At 42.1% G+C, this 25,237-nt stretch overlaps 1 protein-coding gene across 1 annotated transcript in view; it reads right to left on the bottom strand.

Moving 5' to 3' along the window:
* Positions 1-24,918, bottom strand: part of LOC111975642 (microtubule-associated protein 1S) — a 51,235-nt gene extending 26,317 nt beyond the window's left edge. Inside the window, exons 1-2 of the mRNA XM_024004107.2 lie at positions 24,753-24,918; positions 7,071-7,172 (exon numbers count right to left, since the gene is read on the bottom strand). Coding sequence (XP_023859875.1) covers positions 7,071-7,172; positions 24,753-24,909 — 259 coding nt within the window. The 5' untranslated portion in view covers positions 24,910-24,918. The remainder of the gene's footprint in view (positions 1-7,070; positions 7,173-24,752) is intronic.
* Positions 24,919-25,237: the final 319 nt, after the last annotated feature.

Raw genomic sequence — 25,237 nt, 5'->3', positions numbered from 1 at the left:
AATAGTTGTTCCATTTACAGTTAGCAATCTAGCTAATGTGTTTTGAGTTTGCACGTTGTCAGGCGGTGAACTAGCACAAATTGAATTATGCCTATGTAATATTTGTGCACAAAGATGGAAGCAAATTCATCTCTATTGAACAAAAAAAATCTAGAGCCTTATTTGACAGTAAAAAAGAAAAAAAAAGAAGCTTAATTGTCAACCCAAAATTCATGACAATCACTGGATTAATTTATTTCTTAAATATTTATTTCCTGGATATCTTTGGAACTTAACTTTTATATAAGAGAGAAATAATATTTCAAATGCCATCTGTGGTCTCTTACACTTCTCAATAGAGCATTGTGCATGACTTTACAATGACATTATAGGATGATTACTTCTATTTGTATTAGTGTGTGATGCTGTGACTAAGGCTAGGACGGATATTTAATAACCGTGTAACTGACTAATGGATGAAGACCGCCATGAAAATAAAACAACCGTCGAACCCGTTTAAATAGGCCTACATTAATGTTTTATTAAATTACATTTTCATGTAGATTACATTTACCTAATAGCGGGAGTGTACCCCTAGTAAATAAATAAATAAATAAATAAATAAATAAATACACAAAAATAAAACAGTTTACAAGCATTTCTTTTTGCTAACTTAGTCTGTCTACATCTAAGTTCAAGAGCAGCAGTAAAAAACAATAGCGAGGCTATATACAAGGGGTACCGGTACAGGGTCAATGTACAGGGACCCCGATTAGTCTAGGTAATTGTACAGTGGCAGGAAAAAGTATGTGAACCCTTTGGAATTACCTGGATTTCCGCATAAAACGTGATCTGATCTTCATCTAAGTCACAACAATAGTAGGTTGGGAAAAGTATGTGAACCAATAGGCTAATGACTTCTCCAAAAGCTAATTGAGTCAGGAATCAGCTAACCTGGAGTCCCATCAATGACACGAGATTGGAGATGTTGGTTAGAGCTGCCTTGCCCTATAAAAAAAGAATTAATTAATTCATTGTGAGTTTGCTATTCACAAGAAGCATTGCCTGATGTGAACCACGCCTCGAACAAAAGAGATCAGAAGACCTAAGATTACGAATGTTTGGCTTGCATAAAGCTGGAAAGAGTTACAAAAGTATCTCTAAAAGCCTCGATGTTCATCAGTCCACAGTAAGGCAAATTGTCTCTAAATGGAGAAAGTTCAGTAAGACCTTTAGACAGGTCAACATTCACAAGGCCGCAGGGTCAGATGGATTACCAGGACGTGCACTGCGAGCATGCGCTGACCAACTGGCAAGTGTCTTCACTGACATTTTCAACCTCTCCCTGTCCAAGTCTGTAATACCAACATGTTTTAACGTAGACCATTTWAAAAATATCCTACAGAAAGGATTTTAAGCTAATACGTTTTTGGGAAAGGACAAATGTGATTTGATTGTGTCAAGAGAGATGTGCTGCAGGCGGCTTTGATTGATGGGTCATTTTAGGTGGGTGGGTGTGCGTGTATGACTTCACTAATTCTCTATGTCCATCCAGAAAGTTCCCTAAAAATAGGCCTAGCCTGTCTGGACTTCATCTCTTTTAAATCAGATAGAAATAAACTGTCTAGTTGCAGGGTCAGCATGTGTGTGTGAGGATTGGAATGACGACAGGTGCCAGCTTTGCGTTTCCTCTCTTATTAAATGGAGTGCGACTGAATGAAACGTAGCCGAGCGCATTTCATGAGTCATCCTATAGGATGCATAAGCTTATATCTTAATATTTTCAGCCGCATATACGTTTTCCAGTAGTACATAATTTCTCTCTAGCCACTTTGAACAACATATTGCCACAGAGAACGACCGCAGCAGCATCGGTGACGTTATGCAAATTGTTTGATAAAGTGGAGGGGGGGAAAATACATTTATTTATAAACATTCAGCATCTGACAAGAGTGCGTGAAAACAAACTATCTGATATAATGCACTCAGATTTTATGATCCAAACAAAAAAATTATTGCACATTTTATAAGGTCTAATATTTTTCAAGGGATATTTGAAAACATAGTGTTGAGTTCCATGACACCTATTAGACACACACAATCAAACCAAAACAAATGTCCAATTCACGAGTCGCATTGCAATTTCATCATACAAAGCTTTTATTCAAAGACAATTTAAACAAGTTGAATTGTCTGCTTTCACCAAAGCAATCAGATTTAAAGGTGCACTATGCAGAAATCACTCCCACATTTCCTGGTTGCTAAAATGTTTACTGTTTCGGTTAATATGACAAAACAAGCAAATATTGTGTAGAGAATACTTGTACAATCTGAACTGCTGTGAAATAGCTCTTCCATAACCAAAAACATTGTATTTTCAGTTGTTTGAAGCTGTAGTACAAAACCGAAAGTAAAAGACGCAAAAACAAAACGTAAGAATGGGAAACATAGAAATAGTGCACTTATAACAGCTCTACTACCGCTTCTTAGATTTGCTTGCAATGACAGATCTATAACTCACCTTTCTATGTGAATTTGGTCAGGTGGCCCAGAAAGTTACATATTGCAGCTTTAATGCCAGTGACATACATTACCCTGTTTTCATCACAAAGAATCCAGAGTGGACTGCTTTTAGGACATTAGTAGTAGTCTTAACCTTGCTAATAGAAAAAGGTCAAATTCATTTAACAGGGAGAATATATACAATAAAATACTGTAAGTAAGGCGTGAATAGAAAAAGGTAAGCTTGACCTCAAGGCAAATGTTTCAGGATCAGGAAGGAGGGCCTGGAACCACAAATATATTTTGAGCAGTAAAGACGACGTAAGGATGAATAAATATTTCTCACCCACCCAACTGGGCTTCAGAGTGAAGAGATAGAAACCCACCCAACTGGGCTTCAGACTGGATTATCCACGAAAACTGACTCAAATAAGGACATTTTTGGCACTATCCTCAGAGTTCATACYAAGGGAATTGGATGTGTACTACCAGACAGTTGCATTCACAGTATGTATATGCAATATGGCAGTAGCACATACCAATAGATCCTCAGTCATGAAGAGATTTACAGTAATAACCACTGTTAATAGTTTAGGCTTCAATACATGGACATCATTTGAACATGACAAATTAAATAATGATAAAAGAAAGCAGCTCTGATAAATAAATAAAAATCCCATTGAAAACACAGGTAACTGCCCAAATAAAGGAAACTCCAACATAGTGTCTTAATAGGGTGTTGTGGCACCAGCTTCAAAGCACCTTGGCATGAATTTGACAAGTGTCTGGAACTCTACTGGAGGGATGCGAGACCATTCTTTCACAAGAAATCCCATCATTGGGTGTTTTGTTGATGGTGGTGGAAAACGCTATCTCAGATGCCGCTCAAGAATCTCCCATAAGTGTTCAATTGAAATCTGTGACAAACACACACCACTTAAACCGCCTATGCTCCTTTGAGACCCTTCTTTCACAGTCACTGACATCTCTTATTCTAGCCATGGTAGCTAAATAATGGGCAACTGGGCATTTTTATACATGACTAAGCATGATGGGATGTTAATTGCTTAAACACCTGTGTTGAAGCACCTGCTTTCAATATACTTTGTAAAACACATTAGACTTGTCTGCTTTCACCAAAGCAATCACATTGGTGAAACCTCAAATTCCAAATGCCCTAGCTGTGCCACCAGGGGAAAATGTCAACCTGGAGCCCTGCCCACTGTAACAGGGGACAGTCAGCCTGGAGCCCTGCTCACTGTAACAGGAGAGAGTCAGCCTGGAGCCCTGCCCACTGTAACAGGGGACAGTCAGCCTGGAGCCCTGCCCACTGTAACAGGGGACAGTCAGCCTGGAGCCCTGCCAACTGTAACAGGGGACAGTCAGCCTGGAAGCCCTGGCCCACTGTAACAGGGGACAGTCAGCCTGGAGCCCTGCCCCACTGTAACAGGGGACAGTCAGCCTGAGACCCTCCCCCTGTAACAGGGACAGTACAGCCTGGAGCCCTGCCCCCTGTAACAGGGGACAGTCAGCCTGGAGCCCTGCCCCTGTAACAGGGGACAGTCAGCCTGGAGCCCTGCCCCCTGTAACAGGGGACAGTCAGCCTGGAGCCCTGCCCACTGTAAACAGGGGACAGTCAGCCTGGAGCCCTGCCCACTGTAACAGGGGACAGTCAGCCTGGAGCCCTGCCCACTGTAACAGGGGACAGTCAGCCTCACAACAACAAAAAAAGTACCCTTTTTTTGCTATAGCTTGCAGCTATAGAGTAGCCTAATTCCTAAAACTGTGTCACTCTGTTTGGTAACTTTCCTCCAATATACTGTATATTCTAACTTATTTGTATTAGGTATTTGTCATGAATTAGCCCATTCTGGATAAGGTTATACTGTAGGCCTGTGAAATGAGAGCAAGGCAAGGCACTGTGTGGCACACCATGTGCCCCCTGATGACTGTCATGCTCCCCCATCCTGCACCACCCTGCCCAGTAGCACTCCTCTAGTGTAAACACACACACACACACACAGGCTGACGCCCCACATTCCTCAACAGCTGGCCTGCCATTAGTCAGCCTGCTGCCCGGAAGAGGCTCTGCAGCACAGATTCCATAGTGGAGCACTGCAGTAACATAGTATTCCTTTTACAGAGTTGCGATAGCCTGAGCTAGCATGAAAGTGCAAGTGTGGATGTATTGCGGGTGTTGGGGTGTGACACACAGATTGTGAATGGGTGAGGCCTGAAGGTTGGGCGAGGTAGTTCTTGATACTTGAGGAGAAAGTTGTCCCGAGGATAAACAAATGTTCTGGTGACTGAGGGAAGATGGGCTTCAGGGCGAGGATGGTGCAGCTGTGGCAAACTATTTTCAGCTGTGAGGTCACACACACACACTCTCCCTCCTCCTCCCACTCTCCCTGGGATTTCTCTCTCTGCTTTCCATCAACCAACCTGTCTCATTCCTCTGTCCTCCCCACTAACATTATCACTAACTCTCCACGCAAACTACACTGCAAAGATTCAAATAACAGTCCGAAGGAGCTACTCTGCTGAAGTTGTATTGTTGAGGTGTAAAGGAAGAACACTGAGGCCCAGTAAGATTGTCTCCAGAGTACAGATCTAATTGCAATATTTATACGGCTATAGTCTGGTGTGCGTGGCGTTTAAGTTATTCTACAAGCAGACAAAAAGGAGGTTGCTTGTTGGCCTCGATCTCACAGGAGTGTTCTCACCTTGAGAAACCTGACATTTCCAGGCYTCACTATACAGAGCAAACATGAGAATACGACATCTGGCTATGCAAGACAACTCCTGCTGTAACTTAGATGGGTCGCTATCTGTGCTTTGGAAAACATCACTTAGCTTAAATTATCAACTGACATGACATGTAGAAACAGCCAGCTGGCCACTGGTAGTGGACAGCACCCATTACCACCCATGGCATTGCATACACCATCCCAGCCAGTCAAATAAAACATTGACTCATGTCTATCCTTAGCGGCAGATGGGCAGATAACCCAGAAGTTATCTGGGTTGACGCTTTCTGCCTTGACCAAGGCTAGTTATACTCTGCTAGATTTCTCAAGTAGATGTTTGGCTGAGGGAGAAGTAAAGACAAAACAAGTATTTTTCTCAAAGTCAATTCTAGAATTCTTCCGGATGTATTGTCGATTATCTGGATGATAGATAAATAAATAGCCCACTCATCTGAAAAGTTCATCAGTCTATCCGAATGAGGCTTTTCAGTGGGGCTGAATTGAAAGACGCTGGCAGAGCAACCAGATATAAAAGAAGGAGTTATCACGGGAGATAAATAATCAATAATAGAATGCGAAATGGATTGTAAGCTATAGAGTAATGTAAGGAGGTTCCAATGGCTCAGTTTGTTGGAGCATAGCAGAATGGTTATTCACATTCAAAGCAACTCTCTTGTACTATTTAGAATGATCGACTAATTTATGCTTATGGCATCTTCTCTAAGAACTGTGACTCATGAGATGTAACAATGTGTTTCACAGAAAATGCTTTTTTTGCTTTTCATCATGTGTCTTTGCTCAATTTCACAGCTGTCGAGTTTGAAAAGTGGGTCATAAACCGCATTCACACAGATATTCAATGTAACTCATTGAATGAACTTTGATAAGGAGCCAGACAACATAATGAAAATAATAGCAGGCGTACAAGTATGGGTCAATATTTGGACAGGAAAAATAATGGCATCATTTAGATCAATAGCTCTTCAGACATTTGGCAGCTCACGGATAGGTCTGGCATTGAATGAACAATGGAGATTGAACATCAGCATGCACAATGCAAAGGTCAAAGAGAATGGTGAGATTTTTTAAGACCTAGCTAATTAATGCTACATCATTCTACCCATGTCAACAGGAGTTGGCATTTCGCGGTAACGATGAGTGGCAGCTCATCAAACAGGCCCAGGGACAACCATGTGGAACTACTACATGCCTTTGCTAAATTTTCTACCGTATCGGTGACACAATGAAAGCACCGGAACGGCAGCGGCAAGACTTCTAGTTCCTATGAGCGATTCGAGCTGAAATGCAATGAACTGGGCCTGGCAGAAAGCGAAACTCATAGTAAACGGAGTCTAGAGGGGGCGAATCTATGGCAAACATACTGGATAATATCTATGTTCAGAAGAGAGCCAGGTTTGACCAATTTGGTGAACTTAATTGCCTTGGCTCAGTGGACCGCAAAAAAACAAAAACAAATTCACAACACCAGCAAACGAGAGCCTGTCAAAATATTCCAAGTACAGTTCACAAATGGTATGACACAAATCAGCTGGACAGCTCCTCAGCTTTTTGTTCCAGCATGACCTGACACAGACTGTCGCAAGTTACTGCAGCTGGTCCTCACTATACCAACCACAACAGCAACCATTAAGACGTCATTTTCTGCGCTGAAACGGATAAAGACGTACAGTCGAAACCAAGCCGATCAAGGACGACGGATCCCTTGCCATGATCACCATCGTGTCAAAAGACTTAATACTGAGGGCCAACAGGGAGGGGTTTTACAGTTCAGTCACTGATGTTTTTACCCAGAAGGATAGACGGATGGAAAAAGCTCCTTACCTTTTATTTCTTCCGAGAAGAAGGCAGAGTGTCGAGACACAAAGAGCTTGAGCTGCTCGTCCAGGTTACAGAATGTCAGGTCCACATCCCATGAGCGGATGCCTGTGAAAACACACACACACCAGGGTGGTTAGGAGAACACTCAATACTCAAGTCAACAGCATGTTCAAGTATTCAAACCAAACATACACTTAACATGACAGGCACTTTTACTTAAGGCCTTGAGGAAAGTGAAGWACCATTCATTTGACATAGGATATTATATTTCTAATCTCGTAACGAAAGGCAATGCTAGCTATTGTGGAGTTTAGTTGCACCTGACAGAAGCCATACAGACTTACAGTATATGTAATTAGCCAGAGATGGAAGTAGAACGTGCCCAGGCTCAGAGTTGCTTCATAATAACATACAGACATAACTCTGCCATTTTACAACCCGATTATTGGACAACACTGCCTAGAGTAATTATATCGTTGAGGTTTGTGTTAATGTCGGTCAGGCTAAGGGATTGTTTTTAGAGGAGAAAGGGAAGGATTCAAACTGAAACAACTGGGGAAGCAAAGACTTCAGGGATGGGCTGAGAGACTAACTCACTCACAGATAACATGGAAAATGCTACTTGTGTACCGGTAATGAAATTACAAACATATTTTGAGTTAAAGCTGCAATATGTAACTTTTTGGGCTACACCAGCTTCAAACAGCTGAAAATACAATATTTTTGGTTATGGAAAATATATTTCACAGCTGGATTAGGTGGTGCAATGATTCTCTACACAATGACTGCTTGTTTAGTCAAACGGAAATTAGGCGAACTATTCTAATTTTAGCAACTAGGAATTGGCGGAGCAATTTCTGCATATTGCACCTTTAATAAGTAACTCACATACAGTAAACAATATAATAGGTTATGGCTCTGTCACTGTTGGAGGTTCTTTTTGTAACGTCAACATGCTATAAATACCATGCAGCTGATAATTGAACGGAGGCCTCAAATTCCTAGACTAAACGACATAGCAGAAGTACAATAACATTATGTAAAAATAGACTAAATACAATAAAATGACCAAGACATGAACTAAGAGTGTGACAAATGGATAATAAGACAGAATATAATGTGTACATTTCATCTACAATTTTGCTGCAATTAAGCTATAGGCTATATAGCATAGGTTAAAACGTGGACCTATACTGCATGAAAAATGTATACAAAGGGTATGTCTGTCATGTCTAATGTGGTACACGGGTGCAGTGTCAAATTCAAAATGGGAGGGCACAGAATTCATATGGTCCATATGACGTGCCCTGCATGACAAGAGAGCTACACTGCCAAGAAAGACCACTGTAGTAAAGGGATTAGCCATTTAAGGGCTTAAGCATTGCATGTGGTGATGACATAACTAACTAACAGTGGGCGGGCAATATCAGATTCAACTCTACTAGAAAAAGTAATGAATGCTAAACAGCGAAGTAGACCCTGGTGAGCAAATTGACAGACTTCTAATTTAATAATCTAAATATTGTAATGAAGACATACTGTAGGCCTATTTGAACACAAAGGGCAAAAGACAAAAAAACGAATTCCCCTGCCTATACGACCATATGTATGATGAATCTTCACCCAAAAAAATTTGCAGAGAGAAGATCTGCTTTTGAATTCGCTCACCATAGTGAAAATCAAGAGGGACAACGAAAAAGCAAGAGGAAGCAGCCTCCCGTTCTGTCTGTCTGGGACAAATTTAGCTCCGACCTCATCGGCACATGTTATTTTTATTACTTCTCCAAAAACAGAGAAAAAAGCAGTAGAAGATTTTTTTTTATACACTGCAAGGCAGCCCACTAGTCTCCCAGTCTTCCGAGAAGACAGTAACTCCTCAACCAATTGTAATCATTGCTCAGTTCCTGGCATGAACATTTTAACAAAAAAAGGTGAGAGACCACTGGCCTAGGGACCAGCCCAAGGTTGTTTCAGCTCATTCTGGAACAACTAAATGAAGATGGGACGATATCTATAAAATTCATTATTATACTCTGTGGCACTATTGTTAGGCTACTGCTGAACTGTTTAATAATTGGCAAATTACACAGAAAAGGGACAGCTAATAAATATATATATACGCACTTTCATTCAGCGCAACACACACTCATCCTTTAAAAAAATATTTACATCTCATATATATATAAAAACAAAAAAAATTGAATGAAAAGAAAGTGCGTGTTCTGATCTCTGGGGTCGGGCATTCCATTCTGAACTGTTGGGAATTACGACCAGCCATTCTAGACTGAACTGCCACTACAGACATTGTGTTGACATTATTTCTCATTCTTGTAAAATTCTGTTTTAAAGTTTGATGAAGTACTGCTACAGTAGCTTACTCCTATGCTCGTTGAGGATTTTGGCAAGCTCATTCAAATTACACAGAGAGCAGAAGGATATTAGTTTGTCACAATGATCTAGCCAAGCACACTGTTTTAGCATGCATCCTATATTAAACATTATTTACGTTTGTAACACTGAATGTCTTGGGCAGCTCAAAATAAGTTACTGCCCTTTGATCAGGAAAGGAAGATCCAAATCACTGAATACCGCATCCATATAACAATTCCTAGTTTTGTTTCTAGACTGAAAAGACTGAAGCAAATGTCTCAGAATAGCACCCAGGCTAGGGAAGAACATGGACCTGGGCATTACTTTACTTCCGTATAACCTCAACAGGCAAACATCTTTGTCTGGCAGTGATTTGGAACTTGCATTGAAAAGATCTAGCCATTTGTCCTGATTTGCATGCACATTCTGAGTGAAAAGAATTGATTCAAAAGGAAAACAGTACTAAAAAGGGTCTTACTGGACTCACCAGCTCCCGCTTTCTCTTGTTATGCACTTTACAAGGAACACATGACTGGCTCAACTGTTCAAAGAATAATGTGACATGTGAAATGAAGAACGCAATATGCTTTATCTCCTAACGTATTGCACAAATTGACAGCAGGTATTAACTTAAAAAGTTGCTACAAATATTCAAAATCATTGAAAAACTTCCCCAAAAAATAGTTGACGGTAGGGCCGGGCGATATGCCGATATATATCGTGTGACGATAGAAAAACGTCTATCGTTTCATATTATGCTCAACCGCTTATTTCGTTGTGTCGCAAATCACACTTTACGGCAATATTGTTCGGCAATTGGAAGTCGCTTTGCAACACAAACAAACATGGAGGAGAGTGAACGCGACACAGAGCACGGAGACCGTACCTAAAAGAGGGGCTACTTCGGTCGCATGGACGTGGTTTGGGTATGAAAAGTCTGACACGGACCAGAAAACCATCCTCTGCAAAATATGCCGCAGGCCGGTCCCAACAACAGGCTCAAACACCACTAACCTCTTACCACCTACGCAAGAATCATGTGAAACAGTATGGAGAGAGTCTACGGATGAGACCCAAAAAAGTACAGTCGAGTGCTCAAAACAAACCCCTGACTCAGACGTTGCAAGAGGCTTTTGCCCGCGGCACACCARATGGCAAAGAATCACGAAGATGGAAGGAGAACAGCTGCCGTTACAACATCTGCAAAGACATGGCCCCAATTTACACGGTCGAGAAACAGGGGGTTTCATGAGTTGGTGCAAACACTCGACCCAAGGTACCAAATGCAAATACCTTTTATTTGTTGAGTATAATTCAAAATGTAATAAGAAATAGGCCTTCACATGTGGTCATTTTATATAAACAATTTATTCATTGAATTTACAGAAAATGTGTATATCGTGATATGTATTGTTATCGGGATATGAAATGACCTATATCGGGATATGAGATTTTGTCCATAACGCCAAGCCCTATTTGATGGTATTGAAAAACCCATCTCGTGGCTTTTTCCAAATACCCCAGTATACCTACTGCTCAAGCCTGCATACCGCCGCAACTGATTCATAGATGACGCAATCACTATTGCACTCCATACTTCCCTTTCCCACCTGGACAAAAGGAACCCCTACATGAGAATGCTGTTCATTGACTACAGCTCAGCGATCATCACCATAGTGCCCTCCAAGCTCATCACTAAGCTAAGGACCCAGGGATTAAACAACTCCCTCTGCAACTGGATTCAGGACTTCCTGATGGGCGGCACCCAGGTGGTGAAGGTAGGTAACAACACATCCACCACAGGGGTGCGTGCTTAGTCCCCTCCTGTACTCCCTGTTCACCCACAACTATGTGGCCGGGCACTCCAACACTATCATTAAGTTTGCAGAAGGCACGACTGTGGTGGGCCTAATCGCCGAGAACGATGAGACAGCCTACAGGGAGGAGCTCAGAGACCTGGCAGTGTGGTGCCAGGACAACAACTTCTACTTCAACGTCAGCAAGACAAAAGGAGTTAATCGTGGACTGCAGGAAACAGAGGGCCGAGCACGCCCCCATTCACATCAACAGGGCTGTAGTGGGGCGGGATGAGAGCTTCAAGTTCCTCTGTGTCCACATCACTAAGAACCTATCATAGGGCTGGGTGATAAGCCCCCCCACCCCCAACATTTTTGGGGGATTTATTTTTAAATTGGACGTTATGACAGTATTTTATGTTTTGGAATAAATAAAGTTCTTAATTTGCTTTATGAGTACTGCGTAACCCTAGGGTGGGAACACATACATTCTAAGAGACTTCAATGGGTCTTTCTCCCTTCTGATTGTTTTATACTGTTCAATTCAACCAGTCAACATTTCCTGCACTTATTTGAGATAATTTCCACACTGCCACGTAGGGCTGCACGATATGCGCAAGAAATCTGAGCCTTATTTTTAACCAATTGTTGCAATTGCAATTTGACTAGCGATTTAGAGCAAAACACTTGGGTTAACTGTTGGAATCATGGAAATACAATGACTATTCTAATTATATAGTTAAAATATAATAGTGGGCACTTTGAATAAAGTGTTTGACATGACAAGAAATGGAAATGCCAGGGAGGAGTTGTGTCAGGGTAGGAACTAAAGTGTTGTTKWATGTTTCCTAGGGGACCCTATAATCTTTGGCTACATTGAACGTTCTCTCTTAGCTACTTCGTGTAGCTAACATATTCTTGCTTCGTGTATTCCTCTTTCATTTAGAAGATACTGTTGCACAAACATGCTGATTTAGGTCTAAACCATCACTGGTATTATCAGGCTGTATAGCTAATTATGTAAGCTCTTACTCAGTACATTTATTAGCTAGCTAGCGATTAGCATTAGCGGCTAACAAGATTTAGGAACAACTTGCTAAGAAAATACACTAGCTGTTTGCAGATGTAAGAAACACAAACTAATAGTGTAATTATAAAAACGCTAGTGGATTTATATTAAGAACCAAAGTGAAAACAGCGTTGTTGTCATCAACATTGTTGCGTGTGCTGCATTGACCATGCAGACTGAACGCAAGTGTCTCTTGGTCGAGGAACAACAAATGAGCTCCTTGAGTGAAAGGTCTGTGTGGAAAGCGGCATCGAGAGAGAGAGAGAGTGGCGAGAGAGGACTCAAGTAACGAAGTAAACTATAAAGATGGACATTACACACCGCGTATAACATTTAACAAACCAAACATTCAAATACCGTTATAGAAGGTAAAGTAAAAACCCAAACTGGTCCGTGCATCAATAACAGTATATCGTAAAAAAAGGTATACCGCTCAGCCCTAACCTATCATGAGCCAAACACACCAACATAATCTTGAAGAGCACGACAACGCCTCTTCCCCCACTCAGGAGGCTGAAAAGATTTCTCATGGGCCCTCAGATCCTCAAAAAGTTGTACAGCTGCACCATTGAGAGCATCTTGACTGGCTGCATCGCCACTTGGTATGGCAACTGCTTGGCATCCGATCGCAATGCCCTAGAGGGTAGTGCGTACTGTCCTGTAATCCTGCAATCCAGGACCTCTATACAGGCGGTGTCAGAGGAAAGCCTAAAAATTGTCAAAGACTCAGTCACCAAGTCATAGACTGTTCTCTCTGTTACGCAATGGAAGCAGTACCGGAGCGACAAGTCTGGGACAAAAAGGCTCCTGAACAGCTTCTACCTCCAAGCCATAAGACTGCTGAACAGTTAATCAAATGGATACCCGGACTATTTGCATTGGAGCCTTTTTTTTTTGCACTGACATTCTTGCACTGGCTCCATGCACACTTACTGGACCTTACACACACACAAACTAGGGCTGGACGATAAATTTTATGAAGTCGAATTAATGTTTTTGCACGATATTCCAAATGCCTGTATCGCAAGGCATCAAGGTTTTGTTTCTTTTGTTTCTATGAGCGTTTATGGCCGCTTGTTCTCATGTTGTCTTTTTGGTCTCGTCTCTTTCTGTGCTTTGTGCACCTTCCCATTTACACCAGAGATCTGTATGTAATGACGAGATGATCATCCTAATATAATATCATCCTAGGACCATGCTCAGGACAACCTGGCCTAATGACTCCTTGCTGTCCCCAGTCACTCTGGTCGTGCTGTCCCAGTCCACCAGTTTCACTGTTCTGCCTGCGGCTATGGAAACCTGACTTGTTCACCAGAGTGCTACCTTGTCCCGGACCTGCTGTTTTCAACCTTCTCACCCCGCACCTGCTGTTTAACTGATGATCGGCTATGAAAATACATTTACTCCTGAGGTGCTGACCTGTTGCACCCTCTACAACCACTGTGATTTTTATTTGACACTGCTGGTCATCTATGAACATTTGAACATCTTGGCCATGTACTGTTATAATCTCCAGGGCACAGCCAGAAGAGGACTGGCCACCATCAGAGCCTGGTTCCTCTAGGTTTCTTCCTAGGTTCCTGCCTTTCTAGGGAGTTTTTCCTAGCCACCGTGCTTCTGCATCTGCATTGATTGCTGTTTGGAGTTTTAAGCTGGGTTTCTGTATAGCACTTTGTGACATCGGCTGATGTAAAAAGGGCTTTATAAATAAAGGCAGGCGACAAGCTGAGGTTCAAAATAATCACATAGAAACACATTGGGGTTATTTTGGACACATTTTGGCGAGACTGAAACCTCGCTTCGCTTCCTCTCTCTTTACTAGGGCATCCAGACTAAAAAATAATCTTGGTAGAACGAGAGTCTTCTGTTCTTTCGACCAATTGATAGGTCGAAATATGAGATATAGATACAGTGGGGAGAACAAGTATTTGATACACTGCCGATTTTGCAGGTTTTCCTACTTACAAAGATGTAGAGGTCTGTATTTTTTATCATAGGTACACTTCAACTGTGAGAGACGGAATCTAAAACAAAAATCCAGAAATCACATTGTATGATTTTTAAGTAATTAATTTGCATTTTATTGCATGACATAAGTATTTGATCACCTAACAACCAGTAAGAATTCCGGCTCTCACAGACCTGTTAGTTTTTCTTTAAGAAGCCCTCCTGTTCTCCATCATTACCTGTATTAACTGCACCTGTTTGTAATCGTTACTGTATAAAAGACACCTGTCCACACCCTCAATCAACAGACTCCAACCTCTCCACAATGGCCAAAACCAGAGAGCTGTGTAAGGACATCAGGTATAAAATTGTAGACCTGCACAAGGCTGGGAAGGGCTACAGGACAATAGGCAAGCAGTTGGTGAGAAGGCAACAAATGTTGGCGCAATTATTAGAAAATGGAAGTTCATTGACGGTCAATCACCCTCGGTCTGGGGCTCCATGCAAGAGCTCACCTCGTGGGGCATCAATGATCATGAGGAAGGTGGGGGATCAGCCCAGACTACACGGCAGGACGTGGTCAATACGACTGAGGAGAGCTGAGACCACAGTCTCAAGAAACCATTAGTAACACACTACGTCGTCATGGATTAAAATCCTGCAGCGCACGCAGGTCCCCCTGCTCAAGCCAGTGCATGTCCAGGCCCGTCTGAAGTTTGACAATGAGCATCTGGATGATCGAGGGAATGGGAGAAGGTCATGTGGTCTGATGAGACAAATAGAGCTTTTTGGTCTAAACTCCCTCGCCGTGTTTGGAGGAAGAAGAAGGATGAGTAACCCCAAGAACACCATCCCAACTGTGAAGCATGGAGTTGGAAACATCATTCTTTGGGGATGCTTTTCAGCAAAGGGGACAGGACGACTGCACCGTATTGAGGGGAGGATGGATGGGGCCATGTATCGCGAGATCTTGGCCAACAACCTCCGTAACTCAGTAAGAGCATTGAAGATGGGTCGTGCTGGGTCTTCCAGCATGACAAGACCCGAAACACACAGCCAGGGCAACTAAGGAGTGGCTCCGTGAGAAGCATCTCAAGGTCCTGGAGTGGCCTAGACAGTCTCCAGACCTGAACCCAATAGAACATCTTTGGAGGGAGCTGAAAGTCCGTATTGCCCAGCGACAGCCCCGAAACCTGAATGATCTGGAGAAGGTCTGTATGGAGGAGTGGGCCAAAATCCCTGCTGCAGTGTGTGCAAACCTGGTCAGAACTACAGGAAACGTATGATCTCTGTAATTGTAAACAAAGGTTTCTGTACCAAATATTAAGTTCTGCTTTTCTGATGTATCAAATACTTATGTCATGCAATAAAATGCAAATTAATTACTTAAAAATCATACAATGTGATTTTCTGGATTTTTGTTTTAGATTCCGTCTCTCACAGTTGAAGTGTACCTATGATAAAAATTACAGACCTCTACATGCTTTGTAAGTAGGAAAACCTGCAAAATCGGCAGTGTATCAAATACTTGTTCTCCCCACTGTATGTCTGTCTCTGTCTGTCTACACACACACAAAAGTTTAGACACCTACACAAAGGGGTTTTCTTGATTTTTACTATTTTCTACACTAGAATAAGTGAAGATATCAAAACTATGAAATAACACATATGAAATCATGTAGTAACCAAAAATAGCCACCCTTTGCCTTGACAGCTTTGCAATTGGCATTCTCTCAAKCAGCTTCACCTGGAATGCTTTTACAACAGTCTTGAAGGAGTTCCCACATATGCTCAGCACTTCTTGGCTGCTTTTCCTTCACTCTGCGGTCCGACAAATCCGAAACCATCTCAATTTGGTTGAGGTCGGGGGATTGTGCAGGCCAGGTCATCTGATATAGCTAATGTATCATTTTTTTCCTTTAACGAGTCCGACGTGAAGGACATAATGCTTTCCCGGGAACAGGCCCAAATCCCAGTAATTTGCGTAAAGACGGAGAAAAAGAGGACGGAGTTCGGGCTGCCTTCTGAGAATTCATAGGCGATCGAATAAACCCCCACTGCTTTCCGTTCTACTAGCTAACATGCAATCATCATTGGAAAATAAAATCTATGACCTACGAGGAAGATTAAACGACCAACAGGACATTAAAAACTGTAAAATCTTATGCTTTCACAGAGTCGTGGCTGAACCACAACATTATCAACATATAGCTGGCTGGTAAAACAACCCTTACCCAGCCTGGAGGTATGTTGGGTCATTGTCCTGTTGAAAAACAAATGATAGTCCCACAATGAAGCCCAAAGATAGAAAATATCCTGATAAAATAAATATCCTATAAATCACATTGGCTATGCATGGCCTGTTTTCAAGAAACTTGAAACATTGTATCAACTATTGTATTAACTTGGTCCAGCCAAAGCTGGAGCTAGGAAACATTGAATAAAATATTCTGGCGCTAGTGAGCTCCGTACAGACAAACACAGCCGTAGGCTGTTTTGCGCAAGGGATAAGTAGTACTCAGGTACACCTATTTTATGACCTTTCCACCAGATCAGAACATGACATTTTTTTGGCCCCCTTTCATGCCTAGTGGCAATCAGAAAATTGTGTACAGATCCGACATGTGGCCATGCATTATCCTTCTGAAACACGAGGTATGAATGGCATGACAATGGATGAATGGCATGACAATGGATGAATGGCATGAGAATGGGCCTCAGGAACTCAGTATCTCTGTGCATTCAAATTGCCATCAATAAAACGTAATAGTGTTCGTTGTCCGTAGCTTATGCCTGCTCATACCATAACCCCAACGCCACCATGAGGTACTCTGTTCACAACGTTGACATCAGCAAACCGCTCGCCCACACAACGCCATACACAGTCTGCGGTTGTGAGACCGGTTGGATGTACCGCCAAATCTCTAAAGCAAAGTTGGAGGCAATTTATGGTGGAAAAATGAACATTAAGTTATCTGGCAACAGCTCTGATGGCCATTCCTGCAGTCAGCATGCCAATTGCACGCTCCCTCAAAACTTGAGACATCTGTGGCATTGTGTTGTGTGACAAAACTGCACATTTTTGAGTGGCATTTTATTGTCCCCAGCACAATGCGCACCTGTGTAATGATCATGCCGTTTAATCAGCTTCTTGATATGCCACACTTGTCAGGTGGATGGATTATCTTGACCAAGGATAAATGCTCACTAAAAGGGATATAAACACATTTGTACACAAAATGAGCAAAATAAGCATTTTGAAAGTATGGATTGTTTCTGGGATCTTTTACTTCAGCTCATGAAACATGGGACAAATACTTCACATGTTGCGTTCATATTTTTGTTCAGTATATATGGCAATGTGTATTATGCAATATTGACATATCTTTGGTTATAGTGCGTAACAGTATCCGGTTCTCTTTATTGTGTCCCTGACTATGGCAACTGTCGGATGCATGGTGCTCATGACAGAAACGTTCTTTCTTGCCTTTAATTGGTATAGTGTGAGTTGTCATTCTTCAGCACCGTTGTGGAGTACAACGACTGTGCAGGTGCCTTATTTTGAGGGAGGAAGCTCCCGTCTTGCTTTGTTCATGGTGCCGACTAAGCTTGTTTTATTTGCAAGCAACTTCTTCACCAATGACAGTAAAGTGAAGAAATTGTCCTCTGTGACATTTCTCCCCTTGCCAACGTAAAGTTCCACAAGCCTCATCACCACATTCTCCGACACTTGCTCACCTGCTGCCCGATGTGGATCTTTTCCGAAATGGTGCCTTCCCTTCCTTTCTCACCGTTTCATTTGGTGGTGGCGTGGGAACCTGCTCAGTGCGCACCATTTTGGCTTTTTTGCACTTAGGCCTCAGAGGTGTAGAATCAGAAGAATAATCAGAGAGGTCATGATTAATTTAGGTTCAGTTGAGGCAATTACCAGGGTGATTATCAACTGGCCACTGCACCTTCCAACGTCGGGAGAATGAGCGGAGCAGGCCCTACTGTCGGGAGGAAGGGCAATGGGGAAAACCATTCAAATAATGACACGCCCTCCTAAAACTGGTTCTAATTCCAGTTCTGTTTGTGATTTAACAATTCTAACAACGACAGTGTGTTATATAGACTTTTTTAGGAAAAGTCAACGACGGAGGGGATATGACTTTAGAAATGGCAGAAAAATTAAATAAATTAATGAGCTGTCAAAATGACCGCTTTAGCGGGTCTAGTGTTAAGCCAGTGGCACATACAACACAGACACTCAAGAGGGAGTACAATGGACACTGGTGGTAGCAGATGGGAAATGGGGCTGAGGGGTCCTGAGAGGATTCTAGAGTACACAGAGGCAGCTGCTAAGTCTCAGACAAGAGAAGACTTGTCTGGGCTAGACTAGGGCTGGCTTGACCCACCGTTGGGTTGGAGCAAAGAAAACCCCAGCAGGTCAAAATGTCTGTTATCTTTTCTAGGCCGTCCATCAGCACATTACAACAACACATAAGAACCCGCACAGCTGAACCAACTGACAGACCACCTGCACAGCGTTGTTCTTTCAATAGGAAGCCCCTCTTCTATTTGCACTTTGCCAGCAATCACAAGCATGTTGACCATGTAGAAGGGATAGAGTATTCAGGGGCTGCATTCATTAAAAAAAATGTACAAATTTAGTCATCACCAAATACTTTTAATCATGTTATAGTCAGAGAATCTTCAACACAAGACCGTTTCTTCAGGCTTGTTCCCCAAACAAAATCATTAACAAAGCGCCTGCCTCTATCACTGACCAGGAAGGGAAGGATATGGTGAGCAGTGTGACACACACACCACACACACACACACACACACACACACACACACACACACAGAGACAGAGGAAGTGTTTGTGACATCAGTCACATGGCCTCAACACAGATACTGACGGGCAATTCCACTGTAACAGAATTAAGCTTTAACACAGTTTTCACATTAAAATGTATGCCAAACAAAAAGCATTGATTTCAAAAGTTTAACAACATACAACTCTATGCACGAGGACTACTTTTAACAATTTCCATGGAAAAATGTACAAAACCTAAATTTAGTGGAAGAACTTTGCAGATGCAAACTTTGGTAATGGAATTACGGTAAAATCTGTTTTTAATGCAACCAGGTTTTTCAAAAACTCTTAAATATCTGCTCCAAATTAAGATTCAAAGATGTCTGCAGAAAGAAGGGTATGTCAGCTATGACATGGCACCTTGAGTTTGAAAAAAATCTATTTGGTTATTAAACTACAGTAAGTGAAGTGGATTTACACCCGGTAATGGAATTATGGTAATGGTTCCCTGATCTGTACTACACAGAAATGCATAACTATGGAAATGAATGTCATTCTCCTTTGGACATCTTTACTGTACTGTATTGCATTGCACTATAATCGACTGTGCTGTAGTCACTGTCCTGTACTTTACTAACTGTACAGTACTCTTCTATGCTCAACTCACTGTACTATCAAAACTTGTTAAACATTTGTCCATGATAGGCTCAGATTTGGTCCAGTCCGCTCTCTCTGTGGACGTTAACATCAAGGCCAGGGTGGACTGACCAAATTTCAACTACTTTTCAAAGTTCATGGACGTCCGGTGTCGATCGGGACTCAGTGGGTGAGGATGCAAGACAGGAGGCTCATGGGTATGTGTCAGTATGAGCTGGGTGATCCGTGCAGTGGCACAGATCAACATAATTAAATGTTCATGTATTGGAGTACAAATTGTCTTTAAAAAGTCACCAGAAGTAACATTCTCAGTCGTTCTACAAAAAAAAGATCTTCCAGGGGGAATTCACCCAGACCCCCGTAGCCGCCTACCTTTTCCATTGCATCAAAACAAAATCCTAGGGGAAACACTGCTAATGACTCAACTTTACACAGTCAGTCTCATTATGGGGGTACAAGCTCTCAACAAGATGCAGCCAGAGTCCAGTATTTTCACACTCAGACACACAGCTGCATCGTCCCTAGTACCCTCCCTTGCCCAAGCTGAACCAGATAGAAATGGTAGACAACATCGAATGCCACTACCAACTTACCCAACCTCTGCATTTAAGGACAATGTTCTCCTAGTAACCCAGGGTATTCTGGGTAGTACATCCACACCTCGCCTCTGAACTGCACGGTTGTTGGAGTCTGTCTGGATGGTGATAAGGTAACTCCGAATAGCTAATGCTAAAGGGGTAGTGGAAGAACCAACGTGTACGTCCTGACAACGGAGACTTTATTCTCTGGCACTCTGGTGAAGCTAAGCTGAAGTAAATAGGTTGCATTATTTATGCTCGGCAGCGTAGCTGGGCTCTCAGGGCTGCTGGCTTCTTCAAGAGACTTCACCATTCCATCACACTGAACGCTGCCAAGGCACACTGAAGGAGGCATGACAATTACATATTTTGGAGACCAAAACTATTCACTGACATTTGCAGTCAATTCTTGTAAATGGTACACAAGTTGCCAACTTGCATGAATTTATGGGAATCAAGTGATGTTTGTGAGCATGGGGAAACTATCCGAAAGAGAACATGCTAAATGTAGCAGCAGAGTCTACAAGCCTATGCAAAGGGCACGGAAATCAAATCAAAGTGATTCCTCATGAAACCCAGACAAAAGAAGACTATCCAATGTCAAACCAACTTTGCCACGGGTCGAACACCGGCCTGCTAATTGGTGAAAGAAGTTGGCTAGCACTAGCTAGCCTAGGCGACTTCAAGACAATACCTGGTTAGGCTGTTTCAAGTTATCTAGAAGGGTGAGTGACTAACGGTGTACAAGTGATGCGCGGGTTGACTCATAACACACAGTCCCCGCGGTCATATCCGCGGGGTGGGCGGGTTTAGGGCCATGAAATATTCAAGTTTCAGTTTCAAGTTTTAATGTCACATGCACAAGTACAGTGAAATGCCTTTCTTGCAAATTCAAAACCCAACAATGCAATAATCAGTAGCAATGTAATCGTAGAAAAAAAAACATGAGAAATAAGACAAACACAATAAGTAAGTAAGCATACTATATACACACAGGTTCAGTTCCAAACCATATTTGCAATGTGCAGGGATACTGGAGTAATGGAGGTAGATACAGTGCATTCAGAAATTATTCAGACCCCTTCACTTTTTCCATATTTTGTTACGTTACAGCCTTATTCTAAAATTGATTGAATATTTATTTTTAATTCAATCTACACACAATACCCCATAATGACAAAGAAAAACAAGTTTATAGACATTTCTACAAATGTAGAAAAAATGTTTTTGGGGGGGGGAATACAACATTTGCATAAGTATTCAGACCCTTTACTCAGTACTTTGTTGAAGCACCTTTGGCAGCAATTACAACCTCGAGTCTTTTTGGGTATGACGCTACAAGCTTGGCACACCTGTATTCGGGGAGTTTGTACCATTCTTCTCTGCTGTCAGGTTGGATGGGGAGTGTTGCTGCACAGCTCTTTTCAGGTCTCTCCAGAGAAGTTCGATCGGGTTCAAGTCCGGGCTCTGGGTGGGCCACTCAAGGACATTCAGAGACTTGTTCCAAAGCCACTCCTGCGTTGTCTTGGCTGTGTGCTTAGGGTCGTTGTCCTGTTGGAAGGTGAACCGTCGCCCCATTCTTGAGCGCTTCATCAAGGATCTCTGTATTTTGCACCGTTCATCTTTCCCTCAAACCTGACTAGTCGCCCAGTCCCTGCCGTTGAAAAACATCCCCACAGCATGATGCTGCCACCACCATGCTTCACTGTAGGGATGGTGGCAGTTTTCCTCAAGACATGACGCTTGGCATTCAGGCCAGAGTTCAATCTTGGTTTCATCAGACCAGAGAATCTTGTTTCTCATGGTCAGAGTCTTTAGGTGCCTTTTGGCAGACTCCAAGCGGGCTGTCATGTGCCTTTTACTGAGGAGTGGCTTCTATCTGGCCACTCTACCAAAAAAGCCTGATTGGTGAAGTGTTGCAGAGATGGTTGTCTTTCTGTAATGTTCTCCCATCTCCACAGAGGAACTCTAGAGCTCTGTCAGAGTGACCATTGGGTTCTTGGTCTCCACCCTGACCAAGGCCCTTCTCCCTCGACTGCACCATTTGGCCAGGCAGACAGCTCTAGGAAGAGTCTTGGTAGTTCTAAACTTCTTCCATTTAAGAATGATGGAGGCCACTGTGTTCTTGGGGATCTTCAATGCTGCAGACATTATTTGGTACCCTTCTTCAGATCTGTGCCTCCACACAATCCGGTAATGTAACAAAATGTGTAAAAAGGGAAGCGGTCTGAATACTTTCTAAATGTACTGTATATGTCAACAATCCTTCTACCAAAGGACTATTCTGTGGATTACATTTTGTGAAAATTCCCKAAATCATAATTTTTTGTCTGTATTTGAGGAATCACTCATCACCATTTGATGTGTTACTCATTTTCTAAGTAGCTGGAAGGAATAAAAATCGCATATTCTTCCATTAACTAACGCTACACAGGTGTGACACACAAATCAGGATGTTGACGTTATTTGGAAATATAATTTCCTGCTATTCATTGAAGCATGAGTGGGAAGAAAAAAAAATCAGCTACAAGCAAGTTACAAACAAGCGTTGTGAATGTTACTAGCCTTGGAGTGTTCAAAGCTCACCGCAAACTGTTCCTTTCTACAAAATCTGAACTATTAAGGCAACACCCTGACAGGGCTGTATGTTAGTAACTAAACTAAAACAAACAGCAAGAAGGCACCCTTACAAAAACCCTTACACGCTTGGGGAAAAAGCCCACCCATTCCGTGATCTCATGTGAGACTAGAGGACCCTGAGGTCTTGAGTGGTCTCGAGGCCAGACCTTTACAACGATCTCCTGTCTTGACCCTGGAGAAGTCAGTGCACAGGGGAGTCCCTCCCTGGTGAGAAACCACCAGAAGTCCAGCACAGTGGCATCTTGGAACCAGACAGGAGTCTTTAAACACAGTGCATTTTATGGATGCAACCCAAGATAAACTTTCCTCCAAAACAAGCCGTCTTAAAGGGATGAGGAAGATGCAACGTAGGCTAAATGTAATCTAAAATGTCTCCGCCTGCTCAATGTGTTTACTGCCGTGTTAAGTAAACAAACATACCACACCTTTCTCTGGAGCAATGTCCTTGGAAAGTGAGGCAAAAGCTATTCGGCTCCTTAGATAGAGCGGCGGGTACAAATGTTGAGCCCTTCCATTGGCTTGTTGCCATGGGATGAAAGAGTGATTTGCAGTGTGGCTAGTAATGCAAGTCTGTAAAAGATGAACTCAGCATAAAACAGCTTCCCTCAGCTAATCAGAAGTGGGAAATGACAGCTATTGGATTCCTCAACACTACGAGCCAAGCAAATTTCAATGCACACACAAAATGGAGCCCCTGCCCACTACCAGACAGAGGCAACTCGGCATCATGTCATGTAATCATGTAATTGAAATAAATGTGATTCATGATAGAAGTACACAGTTACTTTAAATCACTCAGAGGCACTTGCAGTCATCAAGAACAATCGTATATGGTGTACAAACAGAGAAGAAAAAACAAAATTCAGCTTAGCTGCCCAAGCTTTATATACTGGTAACAAAATAGCATAGAACATTTTTATGAATATGCTTCAATGACAAGGTCATCAAAGCCACTAATTAGAACTCTGGTGACCACCTGCACATCATACAGAGTCATTCTAGGTAAGATAACAGAAAATGAAGCCTTGTACTTTAGAGGAAGGGTTTTAGACATGTCTGACACTTCAATCCCAGAATGATTACTGCGAAATGGGTGTAAAAAAAAATACTTTATGTAATGCTGAAATGTGTTAAATTTAAATAAATTTATGATAATTTACACAAAATATGTATTCGTAAATGTTTACGACAGTATTTAAGATTTAAATGTCAGAACTAATCATTATAGAGCAAGTGCTAAAGCATGCCATTGCATTAAATGGTCTTTTAACTTTACATTTTGCCTGATAATTTTAAATAGTTTAAACTTCCGTTGCTAACCTAGCTGTCTAGTTTATGGTCTGATTGACAGCTGGTCTATCAGGCAAGATCATCCAAAGCTAGTGATCAACTGGTAAATCAGATTCGAAGTAAAATAATATTGCCCATTTTGTTTTGTGAACTTACACACCGTGCAGATGCCCTCTGCTAACCATCTGCCAGGAGATTCAACATCCTTGTTGCTATTGTATCCCTTACTGGCTTCCTCCTCCCTTATCTTTCCATTTAATATCTACTACAAACGGGGGTTGCATGTGGCATCATCTTTAACGTTGTATTTCGACGTGGAAAACATTTACATACATTCACGAGACTAGTGGGATATTTCAGTGACAATTGGCTGGTGTGTGTGTTGATTTGCAATTACAACCATTTGTTGACGGAATATACTTGAAACCGCAGTAATATAGTATGCAACGTCACCTGTACTAAAGGCGCTAGCTCGAGCCAAATCGGGAGGTGGAAGCGCGGTCTGGCACTAAATCAATCAACATTGGTCCACATTACCTCTCTTTATCTCTGCAACCACGTAGTCCACAAATCCAGCCCGACTATGTCCACCGACAATGACGAGCAGAGAATACTTGTCGTTACTGAAGCCAGGATGCGAAGTTCGGTTCGCATTTTCCATTGCTTCGATCGCTTCCGTTTGTTGTGTCGCCATGTTGAAAAGTTTGGCAAATGATGTCATACAGAGACGCCCCTACTTTATCTATAGGGCGGAAAATCTGTAGATTGACACTTTACAAGACCAACCGAATCCCTGTGGCCAGGGTTAACGATACATTAAAGAAACCAATGGTGTATATAAACCCTGGACTGCTAATGCGATGTATTGGCCATTGTTGCCGCGTTCAAAACAACTGAGAAATCAAAAATCTCTGACTTCAGACTTCATCAGTGCGTTCAAAACATCTATGAAAAAACACTTTCAAGATCAACTGGTTGAAAGATGTTTAATCAATACTGATTCAATATGGTATTTCATTCCA

The sequence above is a fragment of the Salvelinus sp. IW2-2015 genome, linkage group LG16, assembly GCF_002910315.2.
Source record: "Salvelinus sp. IW2-2015 linkage group LG16, ASM291031v2, whole genome shotgun sequence".
NCBI classification, from domain to species: Eukaryota; Metazoa; Chordata; class Actinopteri; order Salmoniformes; family Salmonidae; genus Salvelinus; species Salvelinus sp. IW2-2015.
The sequence above is the reverse complement of the archived record's forward strand: the minus strand, read 5'-3'. Positions and strand labels throughout refer to the sequence as shown.